The sequence below is a fragment of the Anguilla rostrata genome, chromosome 1 (genome assembly GCF_018555375.3).
Source record: "Anguilla rostrata isolate EN2019 chromosome 1, ASM1855537v3, whole genome shotgun sequence".
NCBI classification, from domain to species: domain Eukaryota; kingdom Metazoa; phylum Chordata; class Actinopteri; order Anguilliformes; family Anguillidae; genus Anguilla; species Anguilla rostrata.
Genome location: NC_057933.1, coordinates 23,263,924 through 23,289,892, shown reverse-complemented (window position 1 = coordinate 23,289,892; position 25,969 = coordinate 23,263,924). Strand labels below are relative to the sequence as shown.

General features: G+C 47.7%; 1 protein-coding gene across 6 annotated transcripts in view; it reads left to right on the top strand.

The window, feature by feature from the left end:
- The window catches only part of LOC135252477 (AT-rich interactive domain-containing protein 1B-like), a 118,159-nt gene that overhangs the window by 53,872 nt on the left and 38,318 nt on the right, over positions 1 to 25,969 (top strand). For 3 of the 6 annotated variants that reach the window (XM_064330583.1, XM_064330592.1, XM_064330573.1), the window contains exons 5-6: positions 22,023 to 22,073; positions 22,168 to 22,414. In XM_064330583.1, coding sequence (XP_064186653.1) covers positions 22,023 to 22,073; positions 22,168 to 22,414 — 298 coding nt within the window. The remainder of the gene's footprint in view (positions 1 to 22,022; positions 22,074 to 22,167; positions 22,415 to 25,969) is intronic. The other 3 variants (XM_064330620.1, XM_064330609.1, XM_064330600.1) reach the window with 1 other exon arrangement.

Here is a 25,969-nt window from a genome sequence, read left to right as displayed (position 1 = left end):
TATAACACAGCTATAATACACCAATAACACAGATATACACACCTATGGCAGATATAGTGCAGCTAGAACACACCAATAACACAGATGCAATATAGCTATAACTATATAGCAATATAGCTATATCCATTGAACCGATATGCCGTACGAAGTTCCAGGGTTCTGCTCCTCCAGATGTAGCTTGACTCTCTCCCTTTCCCGCATGGGTTCTTTGCTGTCATACTGGCTCTCCTCCATCTTGCTCTGTGGTCATCAGGACTGGGCACGTAGACTGTGTGCATGGGAGTAATTGAGTAGCGATTGCGTGAGATAGCCGTAAAGAATGTAGCTGTGTATCTGAGTTAATTGCGTGACACTAGTGCCTACGGTACGCATCTTCCTTGTGAAGGCAAAGCAATGAAACCTCTGATTAAGTTACTTATTGGGGTGCGCGGTCTGACCGTAGGGGTGTCATTAAGTAAAGAGCATTCCCTTGTAGCGGGGGGGGTCTGGCTTCTCTCTGCTTCATGGCTGATTACAGCTGTCTCTCCCCCAACTCCAGTGTGCGAGCCTGGCCCGAGGGACGGGCGGACGAGCCTCGGTACGAGAGGCCCGGCCTCTCTCTCTCTCCCCGTCTCCGCTCTGTCTCCCTTGTCTCCCCGTCTCCCCCGCCCCCCCCTCCGCCGTAACCCTGTTTAAAATGCGTGCCGAATAGGCGCTGGGCTCCGGCCCGGCTCTCCAGCCTCCTCCAGATTGCAGACAAATGGAAAACAGCTTTTTTTGTTGTTTGTTCTTTTGTAGCGAGACGCCGTACCTGTAGGCAGAGAGAGAGAGAGAGAGGGAGGGAGGGAGGGAGGGAGGAATAAAGAAAGGACCGGCAGCGCTCTCCTCTATTCCCAGCCGGGCCGCCGGACGGCGTATCCGTCTGCCTCGCCTCGCCGCGGCTCTGTTCGCCGGGGCGATTTTGGTCTTGGAAGAACTCGGCGCTGATAAGGACCTGGGAGACCCGCTAGGAGAATTTTTTTATTTATTTATTTATTTATTTTTTTAAAAGAGCGGGGGAAAAAAGCAATTGCGATTTGAGAGATTTGAAGAGTCAGATACGCTTTGCGGCCAGACAGCCGGGCGCATCCCGCGATTGTGTTCCCGGGGCCGCGCCGCGCCGCCTCTCCAGCTCTTAGGGAACGATATTGTTTAATGTTCGCGCAGAAAGGCTTCGTCTGGAAGCTATCGCGCCGGCGTAGCGCTCTGCCACTCAGCGGCTAATGAACATTCCCCACCCGCCCATTACTGACCCGGGGTTGGGGGGGTGGGGGGGGGGGGGCGGGGGGTGGCTTAGCTTTACCCATGAAGCCCTTGTGTTTGACATTTTGTCCTCTGCTGTTGCGTTGATGCGTTGGGAAGCCTGTGCTAACACCGGTGAGCTTTGTTTTCCAGGTTAAATTCAGGTAGTCACCCCGGGGCGGAAAGGAGCTCACGGTAGCACCGGAGCTTTCAGGGTCGGTTAGCTCCTGATTATTCTACGTGCGACTCGCGCAGCGGCTTTACCGGTGCTACGGCGGGGTAGTTTTACAGATGCAGGGGTTAAGCGCCTGTACTCATGAGCGTAGCAGGAGCGGCCCCTGTGGGAACTGAACCCGCTACAGTATACACTGGTTACCAAGAGCGGTGAAAGACTGCAGTCCCAGATCATGCTATCGCGATTAGCACTATCACTGATCCAGAACTTACCGCTGACACAGAAATGAAACGTAGACAGGACTGTGTGTTCGTGTGCGTTTGTGTCTGTGTGCTTGTGTGTGCGCACACGTGTGTTAGTGGGTTCAGAAGTGGCCCCTGGATTGTGTTGGTGCGGCTGTTGTTGTTTGATAGTCCTCACCTACGCATCTCAAACATCTGGAGAATCCAGTGCAGAATTTTGTCAAAGCCATTCGATTTTTGGTGCATGTTAGTAATTTATGTCTAACCTGTTTTTGTTCCCTTTTTTCTCATCTGTGTGATAAGGTGGTGCACATTTGGCCATAGTGTCGCCCAGTTGAAGCTCCCTCACCTTTTCAGTGGGCTGTGTTGTCCCTTCATCTCTTCCCTTTGATCGGGCCTTGCCTGCTCTAATAAGACAGTTTTAGTATTACAGATTTAAGAACCCTTTCCTTCCCATCTCATTGTAGTTTGATGCTTTATTTGTTGTGACAGGTTCGGAAACACCTCGACTAATTATATGAAGGAGCAGGAAACAGAGAAGAAATAAACGTGTTACTCCGTGTGTATGCGTATGCGTGTTTGTGTGTGTGTGCGTGTGTGTGTGTGCGCCTGTGTTGTGTGTGTATGTGTGTGAAAGAGAGAATTTGAGTATGGGTCAGTGTGTGGAGAGTATGAACCCTCTTTTATGTTTCTTTGTTTGTTGTATTTGGTGCTTAATTAAAGCGGCATCTTTACAGTCTTACTGTCGGGGTAAGAAATGATCAGCCTTCCACTCAGGGCCTTGTCTCTCTTCCCTCCCTTTCTCATCTCCCTCTCTTTTTTCTTTCTGTCTGACCCTGTCCCTTCCTCTCTCTCTCTCTCGCTCGCTCTCTCCCCCTTTCTCTCTTTCTGTCTTCCTCTTTTTTTCTCTTTTGCACTCTCACCTCTGAGCCTCCCTCTCCATTTAATCACTCATCAGCTTTGACACTCATCCATTTTTCTTGGAACAAGGGAATTTCTCTCTCTCCAGGAAGGAGCGAAAGATGCAAAATAACTTCTCTTTTTCCCTCTTGTTGTCTTTGCTGCGGTGGTTTAAAGAAAGAGAAATATTTAAATTACAAAGGAATTAATCAGCCAGGGGGGAGAAAGGAGGATAAATACAAAGCAAAGAGAGGGAGGGAGGGAGAGAGAGGGAGCGGGAGCGAGGGAGAGAAAGTGAGTGGGGGGGGGGCACTGAATGATTAAAAGTCCTTGTGGGGGTGTGAGGGAGGAATATTGGCGGTAATAAATAAAGCATCACTGCAAAGGGCTAGGATGTGGGAAAAAAGAGTGGGGGGTGAGAAAGAAAGAGAGGAGCTGTACGAGAATTGTATGGCAGGACACTCGCAAGGAAAAAAGATCCCAGCCGTCATCCTCTTTTTTCATTTATCTCTCTCTCTCTTTCCCTCCCACCCTCCCTCTCTCTCTCTGTTCTGAGCTCTAAGGGTGTTTATTATGGTTTCTGTACGAGTGCAGAGGAAAACTGTGGTTCCTGTTCCCTGTGGGCTGAGCTGGAGAACGTGCAGGTCTCCTCAGAGCCGTCACTGGCACCACTAGGCCGGGCTCACAGGAGGCACTGGGAATTCAGAGAGCAGCAAGCAGGAGCCAGACCCTCCCCACCTTGGGACAGGACAGCCCTAGAGTTTCATATTTTTTTAGGGCAGGGCCTAATTAACTCTGGCCGTTGGTGGTTGGTAGTTTTTCAGTGCACTGAGGCCAAACAGAGCATTTTGGTGTGTTTGTTTTGCAGCTAGTGCGCTATCATGCACAGAACTGTATTTTTAAAATTACTATAAGAGAGATTCGTGCATCAGTAAATGTTACATTGGACACATTTTAAAGATGTGTGGCTCTGATAATGATGATAATCCGAGGTAGTAATCTAACCATTGGCCCTTGGCAGCTGATATTTCAGGTTGTTACGTCGCATTTTGCATGCTCTTTTTCCGGCATTGTGGTATATAATTACACAGTGAACTTTAGTATAGCTAACATGAGGCAGTTAATGCGTCCAACAATGGAATTATCCATCACCTAATAGTCATCTCATTCACAAAAATTTGTATTATCCCTACAAATCCATTCAGTCCCTTTGGAAAGTACTCCAAGAAAAAACAAACAAACAGTAAATGTCAATGGGCTGGTTGCACCAGCTGGATGTACGTTTGGTCTTACGGTTATGTCCGACATAGAATGTGCACAAGGTCAGGTATAAAAAATACACCTGTTGCACCTACTGGGAGTAGCGCTACACCCAGGTGTAAATTCTATGCCTACTACGGTGGAAGGCGTAAGTGAAACTTACGTAAGTCAAACTATTCCCCTAGGAAATGCTCTTTGCAAAATTAATAACAACAACCTCTGAATATGGAGGGTCTTGTTCATGTATTGCCCAACCAGCGTGCATTCAGACGCAGGAGAATATTACAAGACCAAACAAATTCTCTTCATATACATGGGGATAGTGTGTTGATTGAACGCTTTTGTTTCGGCAGGGTTGAGCTGTTTGAATTAATTGATGAGCTCGGACCTCAGTTAGAGCACATCTCTGACCAGAATGGTGCACTGTCTCCTGCATTGCAGTTGCTAATAGCGCACCGCTAGCCTAAGATTGTATGCCAATGGTGATTTTCTGAATACTTTTATGGGATATGATTAATGTTAACAAATCAAGCCGTAGGACTATTGTAGCCTAGCAACGTGCACTGCCTAGCAACATTTGCACTGTAGAATGTATCAACATGAACGCGCATTGTCTATGCTGGACTTAGTGGCGCCTAGTCATATTTTTAGATGGTGCAACAGGTGTAAATATTGAACACAGCTTCAGACATAGCTACGATCAACTTAACAGTTAAAATCACCTTTTTTATGCCTAGCATTTGCAACCGGCCCAATGTGTGGAATGTTTAGATGTTTAGAACTGGGTGCAGTTATTTATTTAACAGAAGGCGGAGAGAGCATGTGTTCAGACTAGTGCCCTAACAGCAGAGAGAATCATCATAACATTTTCCACTTGGGGTCATTCTGCTTGGTCGCCATGCACTTCCTGTTACTGTTTGACTGGCAGTGACTGGGGGATGGCCTTGGCACTGTGGGCTGCTTGACTGGCTGCAGTCACTGAAGGGGAATCGGTCAGTGGCGTGTTCCTCGTCTCTTATTTCTGTTTCTCACATCGACCAGACCGACACCCGGTCCTGTTAAGCGTTGCGGATTTTTGGGGGCAGTGTCAGCAAGTCTCAAAGTGATGTGCTTTCAGGCGACAGCCGGGGGAAGTCCACTTTAATCGCTTTGAGGGTTTGCGAGGGTTGCTTTTTCTCTGGGGCATCACAGCCAACATTCTGGAAAATTCTTTCCTTGCCTGGGGGAGACCACTTGGGTTGTGGTTCCCTGAGGTGCCGGTAATGGGGAAACTTTGGGTGATTTTGGGTGACTCCAGCTCTTACTTGGCTTTTGTGGAGGAAGCCACCTTATTAAAATGACTCCCACATTCACAACTGAATTTTCATTCACTTGAAAGCAAAAATATGATTGTCATGTTGTCTGGAACCAGCCTCAACCCTTTGTCTCCACCCTACAAATGCAGACTGCTCTCGTTAATTTTAACCTTCCCTCCCTTACCCCATCTCATTTTTATCTGTCTCCTCTCCCTGTTCAAATTTAACTTGTGGGCTCAACGCATCACAGCTTGTTCTGCGTAATTAGACAGAGCAAGGGGATGGAAAATAATAGTGAGAGAGAGAAACAGAGAGAAGAGGGATGAGAGTGCAATAGAATCAAGAAATAGCCTAGAGGCCTCAGACTTTCTTGCTGAAGTAGACAAAAGTTGAGTTTGCATCGTGAGGACGGAGTACGCTTACGTCATTGGCTGTTGATTGGCTGTTCTTACGCGATTGGTTTGATTACTGTTGCACCATTGGCTGAGGTATGGGGCAACTCCATTATTTTTCTTCATTTTGCTCTATTTTTAGGAAAATTGAGGAAAGGACACCTTATGGCATTATTGATAATTTTCATTTTGTCGCAGCCTAAATCTGTTAAGAATTAAGGTCTTTTTTTTTGCTTTTGAAACATTTTGGTTTCTACCTCAAAAAATGTCAGCATCATAACCGGGTTGAATAAGAGCCGGATTTGATAAGTGAAATCGGCGTCAGATTCGGAATTGATACAATTCAAATGATACCCAACCCTGTATGAGTGTGAGAGAGTTATAACAGAACATGAGTGTGATAGAGCCATAGCAGAATGGGAGTGTGGTAGAGTTATAATGGGATTTGAATGGAGCCGAACTATAGTGGGTTGTGAGCCAGCCAGACTTTTATGGCTTATTCTCCTATTTCACGCCATTTGCCCAGGCACCTGTTAGGTGTTGATCCTGTACTGTGGAGGTTAAGATCACATTAGAGATGTTAAAATATCCTCTCAGCGGGAGTGTTGTGAAGCCTACCTGTCACTGCACCTCTTCCCTGAACATGTCTGCCCTTCGCCGGGTTCAAATCCATTGATAGGTTCAAATCCATCCTCCATTTTACGCTCCTTGTTCACTAGGTGACATACAGTGCTTCAGCTTGCGTGCTGTTGAAAATATTTGAAGATGTTTTTCAATGTCAGATTTCCATTCAGAGTCCTACGTGCCTTTTGAAAACGTAGCTAGCACCCATTGTCCTAAGGTGAGTGCGGTTAAACGGATGTGTAAAAGCAGGGGCCCTTTCCTCTCCGACAGAATCTGCAACTGATTAGAAGATGTTAACCAAAGTTCCGAAGGAGAATAAAATGGGTTAAGTACGGACCTCAAATCAAGGTTCAGGAAAGGAGTAATAGCACAGATATCTGAACAGGGTGGGGGGATTGGGGGGGTGGTGAGGGGGGGTGGGGGGGGGGGTTCCTCTGCTCATCTCAGAGAGGTTAATGACAGGGTGTCAGGAGGCTTAATTGCATTTGTGTCAGAATCTCAGGAGACACAAGTCATTTAGTGTGGAACCCCCCCCCCCCCAATCAGCCCTGGAAGCCAGCCCAGTGTGTGTGTGTGTGTGTGTGGTGGTAGGGGGGGCATGGCTTAGGAAGAGGAAATTGAGTATTTTCATTTGAATTGTCCATGTCAGTGTGCCATCACAACAGATGCGTGCACGTGTGTGTGTGTGTTTCCACCATTCCACCATCCGTGGCTGTCTGAGTTTAAGGAGGTAACTGCTTGCATGTAACAATAGTCCTGTAAGACAAAGGACAGAACACACGCAGAGCTTTTAAAGGCTACAGCTGAGTGAGAGAAAGAGAAAAAGAGAGAGTGAGAGCAAGAGAGGGAGAGAATCATTAAACCTGATCAGGGCTGGAACTACACACTTATCCTTTTTCTGCTGCTGTAATCAATGGCTGAGGGGGGGGGGGTTTTGCAGGCACTGAAATTCCTGATGAACCCAGAGTGACCCGCTAATCTCATTTTTGTTAATCTCTCCCTTTCTGGGAAAGTTTGGTCACAGTGCAAAATGCACCAAGATACTCGCCCATTCACCCTTTCACCCATTCACCTGTCTGTTGCGCATAGTAGCCTGCTCGACAGCAGCAGTGCTGTGGGAATCCATATCTCACCCAATGACCCACCCTGGTTCCAGCAGTACAACAGGAAAGAAGTCTACTGAGCCAGCCTGATTCCAGTTTTACAATAGAAAAGAAGTCTACTGAGCCAGCCTGGTTCCAGCTTTACAATAGAAAAGAAGTCTACTGAGCCAGCCTGGTTCCAGCTGTACAATAGAGAAGAAGTCTACTGAGCCAGCCTGGTGTCAGCTGCAACGTGAAAGGTACACAGCGTTGTTTACTAGGTCTTGAGCGTGTTAGTAATAGAGAGAGTCCATCATGACCAGCTGGTCCAGCTGACATGAGGAATTCATGAAGCCAGCCTGTCCGCGTCATGGCAATCTCGCCGTTCCGTGGTGTCCAGCTTTACAATAGAAAAGAAGTCTAATAAGCCAGCCTGTATCCAGCTGTACAATAGAAAAGAAGTAAAATGAGCCAGCCTGGTTCCAGCTTTACAACAGAGAAGAAGTCTACTGAGCCAGTCTGGTTCCAGCTGTACAATAGAAAAGAAGTCTAATGAGCCCGGCTGGTTCCAGCTGTACAATAGAAAAGAAGTCTACTGAGCCAGTCTGGTTCCAGCTGTACAATAGAAAAGAAGTCTAATGAGCCCGGCTGGTTCCAGCTGTACAATAGAAAAGAAGTCTACTGAGCCAGCCTGTTTCCAGCTGTACAATAGAAAAGAAGTCTAATGAGCCCAGCTGGTTCCAGCATTACAATAGAAAATAAGTAAAATGAGCCAGCCTGGTTGTAGCACTGCAGCGTGAAAGGGTAACAGTTGTTATACTTTGGCGGTTTTAGTATGGAGGCTCCCATATTTAACACAGCGTGGCCGTTTGCGTGAGGGTATTCGGGAAAGCGCGCCTGTCGCAGTCACTGGCACTTCGCCGTTCCGTGTGTCAGCAGGAAGCGAAATCCTTTTTTCCCCTCGTCTCGAGGGCCTTTTTTCCACCAGAAGCAGCACGGGCTCGGTTAGAGACGCGAGGTAACCGAGGGCGGGGAAGCTGTCTGAAGCCTCGTTCGGCTGGGGACGCGCGCCGGCAGGAAGTGACACTTGACGCTCAAATGAGCGGCGGGCGTACAGTAAAGTGGGGCTGGGGGGGGGGCGGGGGGGGGGTCAAGTTTAGCGATCAGCAGCCTGACTCACCGCCCAGAAGTGGCGCCTGGCGTGGTGCCATCCCCGAGACTGGCGAAGGAGCGGACCCGTGAAGAGCCAGACATGGCACCCGCCTCTCCAGCTCATTGATTAGTCAGGAAAAGGAGAGACGGGGGAGGATAATTATATGGGCTTAATTATGTTTTTTTTTTTTTTTTTGATAATCTACATCAAAGATAATGAAAGTGTTGGAGAGCTCCCAAAATTCTCTAGTGCTTTCTGTCACCCCCCCCTCCCCCCATCACACTCCCTCCTCCTCTCCCCATTACACCCTCCTCCCCCTTATCTGTTCTTCCTCTCTTCTCCCAGATACGCTTGCCAAACTATTCCCCGAATGCATCACTCAGCAGCAGTACTGATATGCCAAAATGAATACATTATGGTGATATTACAGTTAGGTCATTGGGGATGTGACAAGTCCATTTTTGCCTCTCTAAACAAGTAATCATACAATTTGTTAACATGTACTCGAGAAATAAACATATTTTTGTATTCCATATAAATGCAGAGTAGGTATATTTGTTAATGTACACAAATAACCAATATACATCACAGTTTAAGACAACGAGACAAACTACAGCAGTTACATGCAAAGGTGAAGAAAGCTCTGTAAAATTTTTCAACATGTATCAGTTTCTCAGAGGTTTTTTTTTTTCTGAAGCCATACTGATTTTCTGAGCGCAACTGCAACAGTACCACACGGCATACCGTACATCATTGAAATCCAGTCCGACGCCAGAGGTATAGACCTGTTCTCGGGTTTTACAGCAGATTCCCGTGGAGAAAAACATGCCTGAGTCTGCGCTATTTTTGGAGGCTTCCTCCGCCGGACATCACAGATGTCAAAGGCAGAGAGGTGGGCCGAATGAAAAGCCCACGTGCACTGAATAAGCTGCCCTCCGTTTTGCTGCCTTGGCAGGGATACAGATATGACGGAAACCTTTGGGGAAGAAAAAAAGAACGTGGTCGAATAGAAATTTTTCTGAATCGATTATGAAGTACCCAGCTCCTTGAGTCCACGTTCCTGTCCCTGTAGGATGTAGTAATGCGTTGTTTTGATATTACTGCCACTGTAGGTCATATGAATACATTATTGTGATGTTACTGTTAGGTCATATGAGTACATTATTGTCGTATTACTGTAGGTCATTTGAATGCATTATTGTGATATTACTGTTAGGCCATATGAGTACGTTATTGTGATATTACTTTTAAGCCATATGAATACATTATTGTAATATTACGGTTAGGCCATAAGCATACATTATTTACATTTTGTGATATTACAGCACAACCATATTCAGGCGGCTCTTGCTCCGAGAAGGAACATGTTTTATAATTCAGTAATGTCTTTGGCACCCAGAAGCTCTTAACCAAAAAGAAATGAAAGATTTAAAAGCGAGGGCTTGAATTTGTGAGCTAAACTCCCTCTCCCTCGCTCTCACTCCCTTCAGAGCACGCTCTCTCTGTTCAAAGCAGCGCTCGCTCTGTTCATAGCTGTTGTTTTTAAACATTCAGTAGTTTTCATATTTTATCCCGAAGCTGTTATATTTTCCACAGTTAAGGATTTTGTAAAGGCAGGAGAATGACTGTGTGTGCCTGTATGTGTGTATCTTTGTGTGTGTGTGTGTGTGTGTGCGTGCGTGTGTGTGTGTGTGTGTGTGTGTGTGTGTGTGTGAGTGTCTGTGTGTAAGTGGATGTACGTATGCGAGATTGTCAGCATGTGCATGCGCTAAGTGTATTCCGTATGTGCATGGGACAAACTCCCTGCGTATGAGAACCTGGGACATGCTTTATTATATTGGTGGCTATATTAATCTAATTCATCATTAGTCTGTGCTACAGAGAGACTCTAAATTCAGAATGAATGGCTTTTTAAGAAGCTTGTCCTTGGGCACTTCCAAGACTCTGCATATTAAAAACTTCTCTCAGGCTGCAAGGAAAATTAATAACGGAAGTGGGTCGCCCTGCCGTGGTAGGGCACGTGCACGCTTTTTATTCTACTGATTCAGTTATTCTTCAGAAAAGGCCTTTTCAAAGGGCCATCACAGGGTCTGCCTGGACCCCAGAGATCTGTCCCATCAGGATGGACCGTGACCTCCTTCCCCTGTGATTTTGTCGCACTCTCCTGAGGCGAAAGGATGTTACGTGACTTTCGCTGTGTTCTTGTGCAAAGTGGTTGTTATGTGACCTGTGTCACATACAGAGAGACTTTACTGTACCCTCGTAAAGAGGGGATGTTATGAGACTTTGCTGTGCTCTCATAAAGAGAGGATGTTATGAGGCTTTACTGTGCTCTTGTAAAGAGAGGATGTTATGAGACTTTACTGTGCTCTCACAAAGAGAGGATGTTATGAGACTTTACTGTGCTTTTGTAAAGAGAGGATGTTATGAGACTTTGCTGTGCTCTTGTAAAGAGAGGATGTTATGAGGCTTTACTGTGCTCTTGTAAAGAGTGGATGTTATGAGACTTTACTGTGCTCTGTTAAAGAGAGGATGTTATGAGACTTTACTGTGTTCTGTTAAAGAGAGGATGTTATGAGGCTTTGCTGTGCTCTCATAAAGAAAGGATAGTATGAGACTTTACTGTGCTCTTGTAAAGAGAGGATGTTATGAGACTTCACTGTGCTCTGTTAAAGAGTGGATGTTATGAGACTTTACTGTGCTCTTGTAAAGAGAGGATGTTATGAGACTTTACTGTGCTCTTGTGAAGAGAGGATGTTATGAGAGTTTACTGTGCTCTTGTAAAGAGAGGATGTTATGAGTCTTTACTGTGCTCTGTTAAAGAGAGTATGTTATGAGACTTTACTGTGCTCTTGTAAAGAGAGGATGTTATGAGACTTTACTGTGCTCTGTTGGAGAGAGGATGTTATGAGACTTTACTGTGCTCTGTTAAAGAGTGGATGTTATGAGACTTTACTGTGCTCTTGTAAAGAGAGGATGTTATGAGACTTTACTGTGCTCTTGTGAAGAGAGGATGTTATGAGAGTTTACTGTGCTCTTGTAAAGAGAGGATGTTACGAGTCTTTACTGTGCTCTGTTAAAGAGAGGATGTTATGAGACTTTACTGTGCTCTTGTAAAGAGAGGATGTTATGAGACTTTACTGTGCTCTTGTAAAGAGAGGATGGTATGAGACTTTGCTGTGCTCTGTTGAAGAGAGGATGTTATGAGACTTTACTGTGCTCTTGTAAAGAGAGGATGGTATGAGACTTTGCTGTGCTCTGTTGAAGAGAGGATGTTATGAGACTTTACTGTGCTCTTGTAAAGAGAGGATGTTATGAGACTTTACTGTGCTCTGTTGAAGAGAGGATGTTATGAGACTACTGTGATCTTGTAAAGAGAGGATGTTATGAGACTTTACTGTGCTCTGTTAAAAAGAGGATGTTATGAGACTTTACTGTGATCTTGTAAAGAGAGGATCTTATGAGACTTTACTGTGCTCTGTTAAAAAGAGGGTGTTATGAGACTTTACTGTGCTCTTGTAAAGAGAGGATCTTATGAGACTTTACTGTGCTCTTGTAAAGAGAGGATCTTATGAGACTTTACTGTGCTCTGTTTGAGAGAGGATGTTATGAAACTTTACTGTGCTCTTGTAAAGAGAGGATGTTATGAGACTTTACTGTGCTCTGTTAAAGAGAGGATGTTATGAGACTTTACTGTGCTCTGTTGGAGAGAGGATGGTATGAGACTTTGCTGTGCTCTGTTAAAGAGAGGATGTTATGAAACTTTACTGTGCTCTTGTAAAGAGAGGATGTTATGAGACTTCACTCTGCTTTGTTAGAGATAGGATGTTATGAGACTTTACTGTGCTCTTGTAAAGAGAGGATGTTATGAGACTTTACTGTGCTCTGTTAAAGACAGGATGTTATGAGACTTTACTGTGCTCTTGTAAAGAGAGGATGTTATGAGACTTTACTGTGCTCTGTTAAAGACAGGATGTTATGAGACTTTACTGTGCTCTTGTAAAGAGAGGATGTTATGAGACTTTACTGTGCTCTTGTAAAGAGAGGATGTTATGAGACTTTACTGTGCTCTTGTAAAGAGAGGATGTTATGAGACTTTACTGTGCTCTTGTAAAGAGAGGATGTTATGAGACTTTACTGTGCTCTGTTGGAGAGATGTTATGAGACTACTGTGCTCTTGTAAAGAGAGGATGTTATGAGACTTTACTGTGCTCTTGTAAAGAGAGGATGTTATGAGACTTTACTGTGCTCATAAAGAGAGGATGTTATGAGACTTTACTGTGCTCTTTTAAAGAGAGGATGTTATGAGACTTTACTGTGCTCTTGTAAAGAGAGGATGTTATGAGACTTTACTGTGCTCTGTTAAAGACAGGATGTTATGAGACTTTACTGTGCTCTTGTAAAGAGAGGATGTTATGAGACTTTACTGTGCTCTTGTAAAGAGAGGATGTTACGAGACTTTACTGTGTTCTCGCAAAGACAGGATGTTATGAGACTTTATCACCATATCTTAAAGAGTGGGTGTTATGTACTTTTTTTAAAGGCCATTTTGCAAACTTTGCTCACAAAGAGAGGGTGTTACACAGCTTCACTGTGACTGTACTGAGCTGTGTGTTGTGACTCCGACTGAGAGAAAAAGACATTTTGGAAGCACTTTTTCATTTTTCACCTTGCTTCAATTGGATTTGCATACCTGTATTGATATTATTATTATTATTATTATTATTATCATAGTTGTCGCTTGCATTTGGAGGGTGACTGGTGAAAGCAGTGTTTTTTCAAATCAGTGACAATTTAGCACAGCATAAATGGTATTTATTTTGTGTTTTTCTGTAGCTCACTCTCCCTCTGTTTGTGCGAACATACTGTTCTGCTAAGGCTGCCACGCATTACCTCCTCTCTCCCAAGAGCGGTGGCATGCTCGGATTCAGAGGGCGGATTTCCTGCATTTTGGAGGAGTGCGGCTTCTGAAAGTAGCAGTAGCTGCGCCGGGCTAAGCTGCGGGGATGAGGGTGTAATTGTCAGGGCACCATTTCAGGTTGAGGGCGTAAAATCAGGGCACATTTTCCTCTCAGAACAAAGGAAACCTGCATCTTCCAGCCCGCTCCACAGAGAAATGCATTCGTGAGCCACGCGGGGGAGAGAGGGAGGGAGGAGGAGGGAGAGAGGAAGACAGGGAGGGAGAGAGAAACAGCATGAGAGGCAGAGATGAGAGATGGATTTTCTCCGTCACACTGTTTTATTCCAGCAGATTTTGAAACGGGATCAAAATCAAGACTCTTGGAAGTAATGTCTTCATGTACAGATTACAACACTTGTAGCTGGAATGGTGTGCGTGTGCGTGCGCGTGTATGTGCGTACGTGCATGCATGTATGCGTGTGTGTGTGCGTATGTGCATGCGTGCGTGCGTGTGTGTGTGCGTGCATGTGTGTGTGCGTGTGTGCATGCGTGCGTGCATTCATTTTCCATTCTCAGTGTCGGGGGAGATATAAGTGCACGTGTGTTGAGGGGTGTTCTTCTGGTGAGGTAAAATGTTCCTATCAATACCCCACGTATGACAGATGAGTGGCGCCTGTTCCTGTGCTACAGCTTAGGGTGCCCTCTCCTGGTCAGCTTTTTTTTGTTTATTATGGTCTGTGTGTGTGTTTGTGTGTGTGTGTGTGTGTCGATTTGGCATTTGGCTACATCCTCAGGCTCTTGGTTTGAAACAAACTTCTGGTGAAATAAGGTGAAGTATTATAAGGCAGTATTTTGCCCAAAGGAATATATAAATAGACCAGGCATCTAATCATTCTGATGGAATACATTCGCACGGTCTAGTCAGGGTGGATTTTTTAAAAAGCATGTGACTATTTATTTATTTATTTTAATTACTGCATGATATTTGTTAAAATTTACCATGTTTGAATTGCTTTCATTGTTTTTTTTAGTGTATGCTGCACCCGGAGTTTGTTCTTTGAGAAAGTTTCTCTTTGCTGCTTGGTTGAGTGTTCAAGGCTAAAGTGTCACCGCTTGTTTGTCAGCGATGATTTCTGACAGGTTTTCAGAACGCACGCCCGGGAACACGAATAGCAAAGTAGATCAGATGAAGAAAGCAAAATCACACAAAAAATAGACACGGAGATAGATTTAAAGATGGCTGTGTTTTTTTGTTTTTTGTTTGTATGTTTGTCTGTTTTTTTCGGTGGAAAAAGGCTGTTGTTAGCGTGACAGGAGTGTTACAGAATGCCTGTTTCTTTGTCCCTGGCTTGACTCAGGAGATGGGAAGTTCATCACCTGGTTCAAGCCACTGTGTATGAAGAATGAATCCAACAGTAGACTAGAATCATTTCAAGACATGCTGTATTAAAGAGTCTAGGTTTTAAATTATAGGTCTGCCGTGGTATTATCTGATTAGCTTGCATCCTGCTTGAAGTAACATTTCATTATATAGTTACTTAACAGGTGTCATTTACAGTAATAGGAAAGACATTCAGGGAAGTCAAAACAAATAGATGAGGCAAAGCTATTGTAGGTATTATTATTTGCAGTTGTAAACAAAATATTGCAATCTTTTCTGTGTGTGCATGTGCGTGTGTGTATACAGATGTGCAGTTGAACCACATAGGTATGAACGGTTTGTGAATGGAGTTAAGTAGAGCTCTGAATGTTTGGCATTTAAATTTTAATTGGCTTTACGGGAATGCTTACTCTCATTATTTCTTACTTACCTTACATAAGACACCCCATTTACGAAAACGTAAAAACAGGCCAGTTTCATGCTGTAGCTATAAAGTTAATGCCCAGTAATCAAACCAGCATAAGCAGAATCTCATTACTACGTTTTTTTTTTTTTTTTTTTTTTAAATGTTGGCCTCCCAACATAGCCTACATCTTTTCTGTGAGTATGATCTTTCGGTGAGTGTGATCTCATTAACGTTCGCAAGCGGGAAAAAGGTAACCTGTGTGTAGTTGACAGCTGTTAGCAAAAAACACCGCTTCCCTTTTGTGCTCTCGGAAGTAAAAAACATAATGAAATGTAGTAAAGAAGGTGTATGTGTCGACTTCAAAGCCAAAAGCTACTAATCAGGAAAAGTGCTTGGTAAAAGATCCAGGGGCTGAAGTTTGGAGGGGAGATTGAGGGAGGCACAGCATCTGCAGAAAAGTCAGCAACTTGTGACTACCCAGCTCAGCTGAAATTGCTTTGTTTCACCGCTAATGAATAAATGCATCCGTCATTGTATCAAACGATGCATTAAACATTGCATTAAAGGTGCATTTAAGTTTTTGTGTAGGGGTAGGTGCTGGGGTTTCATTTCATTCTATGCTTCTCACTCAGAAAGCTGCCCTGTTCAAAAACCCTGATTTCAGATGGACCCCAACCTGACATGCAGTTATACAGGGTGGGATGTGGCTTTCCAGTCTTTAACAGGGCTTGATAAGCTACAGACTGTTTTTTAAAAATATTTCTCAAACTCATAATGGCTTCCTTGTTTTTCATTTGCACAACAGTGATTTTTATTCTGACAAACACCAATAATTTGGACTCTGAAGGCAATCGAAAGCCTAGAATCATGTCTAGATACAGGAAGCTCTCATACTTGCACTAAAGAAGCAATTGAACACACCTGATGAATCCCAAACACCTGTGGAGCCATTTGTCCCAAACATTATGATGCCTGAAATGTTTTTTTTATGTATAAAAAATGCTGTTATTTCTGCATGGTGAAAACAAAATGTATTAAGATACCCTTTAATAAAAGTTAAGAATGTGCAGTTTAACCAAATACGAATTGTCCGCGTGGGTTTCCTCCAGGTACTCTGCTTTCCTCCTACAGTCCAAAGACATGCAGGTAGGCTAATTGGAGACTCTAAATTGCCCACGGTGTGTGTGCCTTGCGATAGATTGGCGGACTGTCCAGGGTGTTCTTGCCTTTCACCCAATGCATTCTGGAATAGGCTCCAGCAACCCCCCCTACGACCCTGCCCAGGATAAACGGGTATAGATAATGGATGGATTTTTCAATATTTGGAGTTTAAATCTTTCATAAGCCTCATATAAGGGCAACTGACTTAAATAATGTTATGATAAACATAGCTGGTGTTTTGTAACTGAAGTTAACAAGTTGTGACCACTAGATACTGCCAAAATGAACACCGACTAATTTTGTGAGTTGTTGACAGCCCTAATATTTATTACCAATGCATACATCAGCAACCAAAAGCCGTGCAATGGCATCACTATGCTGGAAACGGCAAAAATGTGAGGGAGATATGGATTTTCACAGAGCTAAATATATTTATTATGATATGCAGGTCACAGTGTTGTAGTTTTCACCAACGCCGCATCGATCCGCGGGTCCTGACTGATCGCCGTGGCAGCCGCTTTGACGGGCGGCTCCCCCGCGAAGCGCAGAGACTGTGGATGAGTTCGCGTTCCACCAATCGAATCACGCGCCTGTTCGTTTTTGAAACCCTGCAGTTCTGACAGCGGCCTCGGCCTTAGTTCAAATTGGGAAAGGGGGCTGGGGGGGGGGATTTGGGTCCGTGAGTCTCGTGAAGGAGCGCAGGGAGAATATTCCGCAAATAAAAGGTCTGCGGAGAAACGGGGGCGGGGCGGCGGGGGGGGGGACGCTTTGTTCCCGGCTCGTCTGAAACGTGCCGTTGTGACTGCGGCGTCTGATCTTCAAACGCCTCGTTCGCGCGCGCTCTTCTCCCTCCGTCTCTCCGCCCTTTCTCCTCGGTAAACGGTAACGGGTCGCGTCCTCCCTCCAGAGGTTGGCATGAAACGCATCAAGATTCCGCACCACCTCTCCACTCTCTCTCTCTCTCTCCCCTCTCTCTCTCCTCTCTCTCTCTCTCTCCCTCTCCCTCTCCCTCCCTCTCTCTCCCTCTCTCTCTCTCTCCCTCTCCCTCTCCCTCTCTCCCTCCCTCCTCTCTCTCTCTCTCTCTCCCCTCTCCCTCTCCCCTCCTCTCCTCTCTCTCTCTCCCTCTCCCTCTCTCCCTCTCTCCTCTCTCCTCTCTCTCTCTCCTCTCTCTCTCCTCTCCTTCTCTCCTCCCTCCTTCTCCCTCTCTCTCCTCCCTCTCCTTCTACGCTCTCTCCTCTCTCATCCCTCCACTCCCCTCTCTACTCCCCGCTCTCTCGATCTCGTCTCATCTCCCTCTCCCCTGCCTCCTCTCTCCCCTCCTCTCCGCTCCCTCTCTCTCCCTCTCTCTCTCGTCTCTCCTCTCCTGCTCGCTCCCTCCTCGTCTCTCGTACACCCTCGTCTCTCTGCGCTCGTCTCTCGTCTCCTCCTGACCTCCTCTCTCTCTTCTGTTTCCCCTCCTTGTTCTTGTCCTCCGTTAAACGGCGTGACCGCGGTCATCCCGACGAACAGCGTCTGCGAGCCCGAGCGCGCGGAAAGGGGTGACAGTCTGCCGTGCTGAGCTCAAACCATAGACCACGTAAAAACAGGCTCAAACGCGCGCGCCGTACGCGCACGCCGCGGAGGACCGGGTCAGGGAGAGGACGCCGGAACAGATCTGAAGCTCGTGACCTCACAGAGAAACAGGGACGCACTAGACACAGCAGGGCTTACGAAGGGGTAAGCTAGAGAGAGAGAGAGAGAGAAGGGGAAGTAGAGGACTTGAGTTTTTGGTCAGTGAGTTGTGTACCTCCGTCCGTCCTCAGGGCAGATTATTACAGTTCTTTTTTCCCTAAAGCTCTGCGCTAATTTCCCAGTAACTAAGCTACGCTACCGCTCCTGCTTCTGTAGCCGGCCAGGGAGACGCGCTGAGGCTAAGGCTAATGCCCGGATTTGGGATGAGAGGGACTCTGCTCTCATTTCTGAGGGAGAGGTTAAGCCGAACAGGCACCTGAATTACAAATGAGGATTTTTTTTTTTTTCCCCCCCACTTATTTATTTATATTTTTAAATTAGCTTTCCATTTTCTCCTGACGGGCTGGGGAGGTGGCTTGTGGCGCAGAGAGAGAATAAAGAAATGCATTAATAAATTAAAAAGAAGTGGAGCAAATAAGTCTGCGGTTTAAGTGGTTCTTTTATGCCTTGGAAATAAATAAGTAAGCTGTGTGGTTAATGAAAAATGTACTGCGGGGGGAAAATGTTTAAAAGCTGGCAGGAAGAATTATCTGTCCAGCCTGCTCAGCCCTGAAACCCCCTGATAATTAAGCTGCTTCTGTTTTGGTAATAAAGTGTTTTGGCCGTACAGTATAGAATCTGTTTAGCGCGGGTGTATTTAGTGGAGTGCTGATGAACAAACACAGTGCAGTAAAGGAGGCAGCCACCCTAACACCCCCCCCCCCTCCCTCCCCCCCCCCACCAGACACGCTGACCCGTAAGAGCGATGAGTAGCCCCTCTGTGAGCGGCCCCCCCTGCTAAGTGCTCTCCCCCTAGGTCCTCGTCCTCGCTGCTCTTCAGGAACGCGGCGCTGATCCTCTCCTTCAGAGTGGAGGGCGGTCGCGTTCGTCTCTCCCGCGGCTCTGAGCCGGCGACCGCTCCCTCCGCCCGTAATCCCACCGCCCGACCTGCCCCAGCCACCCCCCCCGTCACCCCCCGCCGTATGGGCGATTGTTTTTGGAGCTGGAGGGTTCGGTGAAGCGTGGACGTGTGATTCGCGGGGAGCGGTTCGGCGAACGGGCCGCGCAGGTGGTCCCGCTCGTTTGGACCGCCCACCCCCCCCCCGCCCGTCTTCCCAAATTTGACGGCTGAAAAAACAGACCTGTCTTGAGTGTCTTGGCAGCCTTCGCTCCTCTCTCCACTGGCCTAAGCATGCAGGGAGCGTAGAAAGCTGAGAAATCACCGCCCAACGGGCACGCAAGACTGTTATTATCCTTAATTATACCTGCTATCATTTTATTTACCGTGCTGAATAATTTATCCCGCTCTGTGACGTTACTGCTCTTTCAATCATGAGTGTATTTAGCGATTTTAAGGTCCAAGGCTGCCAGCGGAGCTTTGGAATGTAGTGTAGTGCCCGTGAATCCCCCTGCCACCCCATATTCCCTGTTTAAAACCTTCAGCTCTGTGTGGCAGGGTTTAGAGAAGACTTAAATCAGTGTGTCACCTCTCTGTGGAAGGGCGTTGAGAAGACAGGTATATCAGTGTGTCACTTCTCTGTGGAAGGATGTTGAGCAGACAGGTATATCAGTGTATCAGCTCTCTGTCAAAGGGTGTACAGAAGACTTTTGTAACACTGTGTTAGCTTGAGTCCTGTGCTGTCTGTGTGTTTCGTCTCAATTTGCAGTCTTTGCAGGTTGAGTTCGTCAGATTCGTATGTGACATCTGGACTGTGCTTTCCATGTCACTTCCTGAAATGTATTTGTCAGAAAAACAGCAGCCACGAGATTCTGATGGGTTACCGAGTTGGTACCCGTGATTGCAGGCAGGTGCCCCCTACAGGGTGACCAGGGTATTTCATGTTTATTTCTGCAGATGCAAAGTGTGGCTATTTTGTGTGTGCCCAGGTAAACTTTGGCCGGTATGGATGAAAAATGGTTGTAGATGGCTGCAGGTGGTAGACAGTGGAGCTTGAGGGCAGGTACCGAATGAAGGTTTGGATGGATTTTATTGTCACTAAAATGGATTTTATTGTCACTAAAGGGCTTTGGTTACCACTTGGACTGAGTTTTATGTTTGTGGGGTGGCAGTGTGACAGCGTCCGAACAGGAGTCCAGTGGAACCCGGAGAGACAAAATGTGGCCAACAGCCGCCGGCGAATTGATGTGCAAACAAGGAGTCAGTACGTACAGCGGCTGGGCATTTCGGAGCAAGTGGATATTATCACCTCAGTATTTTCTTTATTAGGACAATTACATGCTTCAGAAGCAAATTAAGTGACAGGAGATGCCAGCTGGGAGTAGTTGACAGCTATTTGGAGACGGAATGCACAGAGCAATTTGCAGCAGAGAGGCAGACAGATTGGATTTGGGCCACTTTGGAACGGGACCGGCTCCTCGAAAATCTGTACAGGCTGCGCTTTCCGCCGTAAACACCCCTAAGAGGCACGCGCCCCTCAGCGCACGTGCGCGCTGCGCCCTCTCCTCATCACCCACCGCCTCGCAGCCACGTGTGCAGTACACACTCACTCGCATGCGTACACGCACATACACACTCACTCACGCACACGCGTACACGCACACATGCACACACACTCACACATCACTCACACATGCACACACACACACACACACACACACACACGCACGCACATCACTCACACACACACACACACACACACTCTCTCTCTCTCACACACACACACACACACACACACACACTCACTCACGCACACGCGTACACGCACATACACACTCACTCACGCACATACGCGCACATGCACACATGCACACACACACGCACGCACGCACATCACACACACACACACACACACACATACACACACTCGCACACATCACTCACACACGCACACTCACTCACACACTCACACATGCGCCATTCCACACGTCACTGGGTAACTCGAGGGTTTTTAAAGGGGAATTTATAAACCATGCAAACTAATCGAGTGTTGGGCTTTACTAAGTATGAGCTGCGTCAGTGTTTGGCTTTATCAGTGTTGGGCTATATGAGCTCTGTCAGCGTTAGATTGGATCAGCGCTGGGCAGCTGTTTACCGTCCGATCCAATCAGCTGGGCTCGACTTTAATCTCCGCAGCTCAGTGATGGAGGTGAAGAGCGAGGCGGGAGGTAATATTGCTCGCAGCAGGTGCGGAGCAACCTTGTCTCTCGGAGTCAGACCCCCTATATGTCAGTGCAGAGATGTCTAGCAAATGGTTACTTCTGGAGAGAATGGCTACACGTGATGTTCGCACCAATGGCCATGCATCACTAATCTGACAGTGTTACCTGCTGTTGACAAATGGCAGATCGTTTGCAATTAAATAAACATGTTTATGCTGATGGATGAAGAGCATGCTTAATGAAGTTCGTATGCAGATGAGGGAGGCTTGAGCTCTGGGCAGATGAAATGCCTTGGAGAGCGGACCAGTGGAACGTTGCTGCAGGAACCCCAAAAATAACCAGGGGTCGGGTCAGATATCACCTAGAGTCAACTGGGATATAGGGTCTGATATTACCTGGGATAGGGTCAGATATCTCCTGGAATTACCTGGGATAGGGTCAGATATCTCCTGGAATAACTTGGGATAGGGTCAGATATCACCTGGAATTACCTGGGATAGGGTCAGATATCACCTGGAATTACCTGGGATAGGGTCAGATATCACCTGGAATTACCTGGGATGGGGTCAGATATCACCTGGAATTACCTGGGATGGGGTCAGATATCTCCTGGAATTACCTGGGATAGGGTCAGATATCTCATGGAATTACCTGGGATGGGGTCAGATATCTCATGGAATTACCTGGGATGGGGTCAGATATCTCATGGAATTACCTGGGATGGGGTCAGATATCTCCTGGAATTACCTGGGATGGGGTCAGATATCTCCTGGAATCTCCAGTCTCCTCTTCTGTGGTTTTCCAGCTGTGGGGCATGGATCAGCAGTGACTCCAAAGCCTATTCACCTGGGTCAGGCAGGCACAGGCTCAGCTGTGTCAGCCCCAACACCAAAGCCAATTAGCCGATTGAGTGCCTCTCCCTCGCTTCTTAAAACTATTTTCCTTTCTCTTTCACTTTCAGTTTTCTCTGAAGAATGTTCAGCGTTTCGATGCTGTGCCCTGTCAGTCTAAGGTAGCTTTATTGTGCGCCCCCTGACTCACTTCCTGTTCCTTCATCACTTCTTGAGCCCTCCCTCCTTACTTCCTGTTTCCCCTCTTCGTTCCAGGACCTGTCGGGCTCCATCGACGACCTGCCGACGGGGACGGAGGCGGGGCTCAGCTCGGCCGTCAGCGCCTCGGGCTCCAGCAGCGGCAGCGGGGGCGAGCAGAGCAACCCCGCCCGGTCGCCCTTCTCCCCCCACGCCTCCCCGGCAGTGGCTGGCCTGCGCACCGGCCCCTCCCCCTCGCCCGCGGCTTCGCCGGCCGGCTCCGCCCAGTCCCGCTCCGGACCCATCTCGCCTGCCGGCATCCCAGGTGCAGTGCTGCCACGCCCACAGGCCTACAAGGCCACACCCACCAGTGTACTTTAAGCGGACTGCGATACTCTGCCCAGTCCTGCATTGTTGGTGCATGCATTTTCGCATTCGCGTATTGTCATGGTTCGTTTTGTTTTTTAAATGGAGCTGGTGCTGCATGCTGGGATAAAATTTACATGAAGAGGAATTTACCATCCAAGTATGATTTGGCCTTTTATAGCTGGTGTTTGCAAACAGGATTCCAGGAGAATTCAGCAGAGGGATGGAAGAGGTTGACTAATATGTCAAGCTTAATATTCTTACGTTTTCTGGAAACAATGAAATTTGAAAAGAAGGAGCAGATTTGCCACGGCTCTGTCTCGTTTTGGGGTCGACGGCTCATCGAATAAACAACCAGGAGCGATAAACGGCGCGTAAGCTTAATGAATTTCCGACAGGTTCCTGACAGGGGCCGTGGGAACGCGCGTTTGTTCCCCCCGAAACCGTCCCCGCTGACTGACGCCTGACGAATAGATCGAGGCCCGTCTCTGGCCTGTCAGTCACGGTGACGAGGCGGGACTAACGCGTGAGTGAGCGAGCGAGGCCGACCGCGGCGGGGGGGTTTGGGGGGGGGCGGACGGAACGCTTTCGGGGGTGATTGACACTAATGAAAAGCGCGCCCGCAGCTGCGAAGCCTTGAAAACGAAGCGAGGAGCGGCGGGTTGAATCTCAAAACGGCGCGCCGAGCCAAAAGTATCCCACAGACCTGATTAATTGCGCTCCTAAAAATATTCTGCCCAAAATATTTGCCGGGGGAAAGAAAAAAAAAAAAAAGCAACGGAAGATCTGAGAACCGTCTGGAACGCTGGATTTTGCTGTGCTACATAAACTCGACTGTAATTAGAAATGCATTAGGGTTATGTTATAATCTCATACACTGGATGCAGTGACAGTGTGCGGAGGAACTATGATTTATGACTGTCATTTATGACACAGATGGGTCACGGACTACCTTCTGTATTTTGTTAGCTTTATTTGCTTCTTCATTTTGTTCTGTAAATTTTGAATGCAACATCCTGTTTGCCTCCATAGCTGTCAGTCAGTGTTGCCAGATATGAACACGGGGAACCCGTCGCAAAGCCATTTTTCCTCGTGCCATAAAATAAAAAGTGGCCCAATTGGGCGGGAATCCACCCAATCTGGCAACACATGCTGTGAGTTTTGGAGATTGCGGATCAGCACGTGTCATCAGAATTACATACGCCTGCAGACTTAAAAGTTAAGAAGTTAAAGACTGCAGGCACCTAATCAACCAGAGGGGTCGCTGTTGAGCGCTATCCCTGCATCTTCCACAACAGAGTTGGAACTAGAGCGTGTGAGGGGTGAGGTTCGGAGGCCTCACAGAGCCGCAGGGTATCGAGAGGGGGAGGGGCAGACTGCGAACAGTCCAGTAAGCGTGGAGCACGGCCGTCGACACGCCTGACCTCGCTCGGCTATAAACTGACAGGTCCCGCGCAGCGGGGCGGCGCGATTCCGAGCGCGCTCAGTAGCCCTGCGACACCTGACAGCGAGCGAGGGAGCGTGACGGGGAGCCCGGGTTCGCCGGCTCCTCTCTGTGACATCATCCCCCCCCCCTCCCTCATCCCCACCCCACCCGCTGCAGCGATCCCTAAACGACCCGGGGCTCACTCCAACCACCTGGTTTCCGCTCCGTTCGCTGGTCCGCGGGGCACGGGGTCGAGGGGGTGTGGGCTTGTATCTGTCTGTGATTCGGGAAGAGGAGGAGCAGAGATTATCTGGGGCTAGCTGGCTGGGCGCTAAGCGGGCGAGACTTCTGACAGTCAGGCGCTCGGGCAGAAATCGCCCTCAGCAGAAATGCCCCCGAAGCGGGCCAGAGGCCCCGTGCTCTCTGGCATCCGTGTTCTGATGAAGCGCGAGAAGCAAGACGCGCACACGCAGCGATCTGTCAGCTTCCAGCAGCATCAGCCCGTCTCTGCCTCCCCCCCCCACTCTCCCTCCCTCCCTCCCTCTGTTTCATCTCTTTCCCTCCCTCCCTCCCTCCCTCTCTCTGTCTCCTCTCTCTCTCTCCCTCCCTACCTCTCTCTGTCTCCTCTCTCTCCCCCTCCCTCCCTCTCTCTGTCTCCTCTTTCTCTCCTCTTTGTCCCTTTAGCTTCCTGTTCCTGTTTTTTCCTCACGTCTCTCTCTTGCTGTATCTTTCTCTTCTTTCTCTCGCTGTGTTTTCCTTTCTCTCCTTCTTCTCCCTTTCTCCATTTCTGTCTTAATTTCTATCTCTTGAAGCGGGGGGTCTTTCAGTGTCTTGTAGCACCTTTAAGGTGTTTGCCTTTTGGGGGTATGTAGAGAAATATTCACATCCACTTGCATGTAAGCAGGATTCTTCTCTTGGATTGGCTGTCCTCAGTGTGGTCACGCCATTTTGAATATGCAGTGCATGACGATCGTGGTCACACGATATTACCAAGATGGACCTGAACCGGAACAGTGTTTACCCTGAGTGATATTAAACGCTCATAGGGGCTGAAGCTTGTTTAGCGTAGCGCAAGCTAGCGTCTGCTCTACCGATCGACCCAGCACCTCCCTCCCGTCCTCCGCGGCCGCTGGCGAAAAACAGAGAAAAACGGTTTTCTCTTTTCTGTTTTCAAGGTCCATCAAGATCCATTTAAAATCTCTGAGCCCCCCCACGCCCCCAAACCAAAGCTGTCTTTTGCTCTCTCAGCTGAGGGTGTCTAAAAAAGCAGTTTAGCCACGCCGCCCCGAGCGTTCCCAGGCTGAGCGTGCAAAGGTCGCCGGGATCCAGAAAGTGAGGGGGGGGGGAGGGGGTGCTGAGAGAGGGACGCCCTCCTGCCGACCCCCTATCGGCCCGGCTGAATCTCACCTCTGCCCCGACCGCATCTCATTTGCGTGTCACATTAGCATTTTTAATCGCCGGGCCTCGGAGCCGCTGTGTTTCGTGATAACGAGCGTTTGGGCGAGAACACGTCCGCCACACTTTAGAGCGGGTGTGAGCATCGAGCCCTCTCGCCTGACGGCGCACGGCCTACGGCGGTTTCTGCACAAGTGGGCGTTTGCTCTGCCCCTGTCTGATTTGCCCCCCCCAACAGAGAATATTTGCGTTTCCATATGGCACTTTCAGGAAGAAGCTCAATCGCGCATGCAAAAACATTGGCGGAAACAAGCTAATGGCGAGCGAAGTTAAAAGGTCAACGGAAGCCCTCGGGTTCACTGTTGATGTTTCTCTTTAAAGGAGTTTGGGGGTGCGGTGCAGAATGGTGGGTTTGTGTCTGCTGGGCTAAGCCCCCGCATTGAATGCAGCCACCGCCCCTGCAGCGACACCCCCTTTACCGCAACTCGCACCACAACCGACTCCTGAACGGAACGGCAAATTAGGAAGTTGGATATCGGCCCTGACGGGTTAAAATGTGTAGAACAAGGAACGTACGTGTCACCAAATCTTCACATGGCGACTACCCTGGGAGGCACTTTTGCAGCGCGCAGCAGGCCTGAATCCTTTAAAAGTCGGCTGAGCCGGCTGAAGTAACTGCAGAAGCGAGAAGGC